General features: G+C 49.8%; 1 protein-coding gene across 1 annotated transcript; it reads left to right on the top strand.

The window, feature by feature from the left end:
- The first annotated feature begins 1439 nt into the window (after positions 1-1439).
- Positions 1440-2176, top strand: LOC124684670 (calcium-binding protein KIC-like). The gene has a single exon (XM_047218940.1). The coding sequence runs from the start codon at positions 1605-1607 to the stop codon at positions 1974-1976; it is 372 nt and encodes a 123-aa protein (XP_047074896.1). The 5' UTR covers positions 1440-1604; the 3' UTR covers positions 1977-2176.
- The last annotated feature ends 1249 nt before the right edge of the window (positions 2177-3425 follow it).

Raw genomic sequence — 3425 nt, 5'->3', positions numbered from 1 at the left:
CCTAAGGATAAATAGTACTCGCTCGCCATCAACAAGGCTTCAGCACGAGCAGTACAAGGTTAACGAATAAACGTTTACTGCCTAGATCGCTAGATGCGATCTAGGCAGCATGGTGCTTACCCGGGAGAAACCCTCGAAGAGAAGGGGTGGCGATGCGCCTGATTTGTGTTGGTTGAACGATGATTGTCCTCCTTTTCCGATAACCCTAGATACATATTTATAGTCCAAGGGACTTTCTAATTGAGGCGTGCACCTAACCGTGCACGGGCCAAACTCTATCTCTTTAATCTAAATTACAATTCGATCTACTATATTACAGATACACGGGCCACTTAGCCCAAACTCTTAGCGCAAGGCCGATTCGAAGATGCTCCACGTGTACGTCCTTCAAGCCCATCTTCACTTACGGTCCAACTCCTGATTTGGCCAAAATCGGGTGGTAACAAAACCACATTATGCAAGCAAACAAACAAGAGGAAAAAAATGCACCAATACTGAACGTGGGCAACCAAACATATGCATAATATGATCCGGTTCTGATTGCTAGTCATGCAGTGTCAATACTGAAAAACAAGAAAAATGCATACGAGCAACCAAACACAACATATAATATAGCATAATGTAAAAAATAATTATACTTCCTCAGTCTATGAAAGGATGTCTTAACTTTGTGAAAACTTGAGCATATCTAGATTTAGTACATAGATATATTCAAATTTTAACAAAGTTGAGATATGGTGGTGGGTGTGAGGGGGCAAGCCGTGGTTCTGTCCCGTACACCTTCACCCTGAGAAACGTTAAACAACGATTAGGGTTTATTTTCCTCTCATCGGCGCCGCCGACGATCTGCCTCACTTCTTTGGCCTTCGAGCCATGGAGACGGGGTGGATCTCGACCCCCATCGGCGGGAAGGCTCAGTTCCCCTAGTTTTAGGGTTTTAATTTGGTGCAGCGGTGCTCATGTGGCAGCGGCGCCTTCTTTAATAAAGTCTTCCCGCCTTCACCCCCATCTTGACAATGACGTCAAGTAGTTTGTGAGAGTGGTGTGACTCTCAAAAACTTCTTATGGCGGGGGGTGGGGGATCTTCGGATCTTTATGGAGCTTTATCGGCCATTATTCCTTCTTCCTCGTCTCGGATGTGGTCTTGTTGACCCGTTCTGTGACTTTCCGTTTGTGACCGACAACATCAGGACGATCCAGGGAGGAAATGCAACGGTGGCGCGACATCAACATGGTTTTGAGGAAGATGAAAGGCATCTTAAGGTTTTCGTTGTAATTTTCGTTTTTTAGATATTTTATACTGTTCAACGTTTCTCTTAATACTAGGGTTTTATTAGGAAAAAAAAAGATGGAGGGGACGCCCTACATTCCAACGTGACACACACGCACTTAGCTTCGTTCGTTTTAGCAGCTGTCCTGATTCCCTCCTCTCCCACACTATTTAGTATTCACAGACCAACGAACCATCATCAATCACACCTCAAATACCAAGCAATCTCACCTTCCACACTCCACACCAACAATTCACCATCGATCGCACCTCAGAACCAAGCAATCAAGCAACCGGCAAGCATCAACAGCAAGACCACCATCAAACTCACACCATGGCATCTCACCAGCAGCAATCGCAATCCGTGGGGTTCGAGGACTACCTCCCGGTGATGGCGGAGCGGCTGGGCGAGGAGGGCCTGATGCAGGAGCTGGCGTCGGGGTTCAGGCTGCTGCAGGACCCCGCCCTTGGCCTCATCACCTTCGCCAGCCTCCGCCGCAACGCGCCGCTGCTGGGGCTGGGCGGTATGTCCGACGACGACCTCCGCGGGATGCTCGCCGAGGGCGACTTCGACGGCGACGGCGCGCTCAGCGAGATGGAGTTCTGCGTTCTGATGGTCAGGCTCAGCCCCGAGCTCATGGACGAGCCCCGCAGGTGGCTCGACGACGCCGTCGCGCAGGCGTCGCAGTTCCTCTTCACCAGCTAGAGGAGGGGGAGCGCGCGGAGTAGAGTTCTTTTTTTTTTTTTACGATTCTTCTGTCCGTTGTTCATAGTCAGGATTGTTTCAAGAAGGCAGGCAGGCACTGTCGATTGGATCACGGAATTCCACTTGTATTGATCTCCCCGATCGTTTCCGCGGGAAATATCTCTCTGAATTAATCGACATAAGCTTGTGCGGTTTCACTACGTACATGTGCAGCTCTGCAATCCGCGATCACTCGCCTCAATCATCGGATCAGTAGAACAAAGCCATAGTGTCACACTAGAAGGAAAGCTTAGTTTCTTTCATCTGATGATCATCGTCATGACGCCCAGAAGTCTTGAGAAGTGTGAGTGAGAACAGATCGTGCATTTGGTCAGCGGCGCCAGATACGTCATCGTTGGAATTCGATGGCATCGCAAGACTCGAAGGGGCAGGCACTGCGCTTAGCAGCCTCTTGGTGCCGAGGTCAACAAGTTAAAACGAAATCCCCCGTACCAACAACGCGCGCCGGCCGGCCGGCCGTCCGAGGATCATCACCTTGTTTTCTCGACCCTCAGCGCGCGCGCGCGCACGCAGGAAGTGCCAGTTCAACGCGACGCAGACGTTGCGTTTACTCGGTCTGAGCTCTGGAGAAACACATCCAGGCAGGAAGCAGATGAATGCCCGTCGCTGCCAGACGTGACGTTTTTTTCTTCCTTTTGACAGTACGAGTTCGATGTGACGTTGCCAGCGTGCGTGCTGTAGTGCTCGCTACTCGTAGCAGCAGAGTTGAGTAGCAGCCGTGCCGACCTCGCTTGTCCCCTGCTTGTTGTTCAGCCTCGACGGTCGACACTGACCAACTCTGGTTCACGAAACTGAAGGAAACTCGTCGTACCAAGGGATAGTGTAGTAGGGTAAGCAAAATGCGTATGCGTGGTCGGCCCGGGCAGCTTCCTTCCTTCCGGAAAGGTTGGCGGAAGCTTCAAAAGCGTCTCGTGGCAAAGGAAAGCGACGCTTGCCGTTGCCGCCGCACGAGGCACGGAAAGAAAGAAAAAAGAAGCCGTCCACGTCGTGCTAGGTACGACGAGTAAACTGCTCTTGTTTTGGACCGCGGCGAGCCACACTGATATATGCTGTACCCCTGTCCAGCTAGCTTCGAGCCCAATTTCCTCATGAACATTTTACCGTTGCCGTTTCCTTCGTGTACGTTGGCTGAATCTATCATCTTCTAGCTCGGGCAACCGTACAGTCTTTGCCAACTTTATAATAAGCTTTCTTGAAACCAATTTTGAAGAGAACACCATCTATTTTATTCCTATAAAATTCATAAATGGTCTCATGAAGAATGTGCCTTCCAGGCATAAACGCACTTTAAGTAGGCTGAATCACATTCTCGGCATGTCAGCCACTCTATTAGTCCGAACTTTAATGAAAACCTTGAAGCTAACATTTAAGAGGCATATCGGACGGTAT

This window comes from Lolium rigidum, chromosome 1 (assembly GCF_022539505.1).
Source record: "Lolium rigidum isolate FL_2022 chromosome 1, APGP_CSIRO_Lrig_0.1, whole genome shotgun sequence".
Classification (NCBI taxonomy): Eukaryota; Viridiplantae; Streptophyta; class Magnoliopsida; order Poales; family Poaceae; genus Lolium; species Lolium rigidum.
Note: the sequence above shows the minus strand (reverse complement) of the source record. Positions and strands in the feature narration are given on the sequence as shown.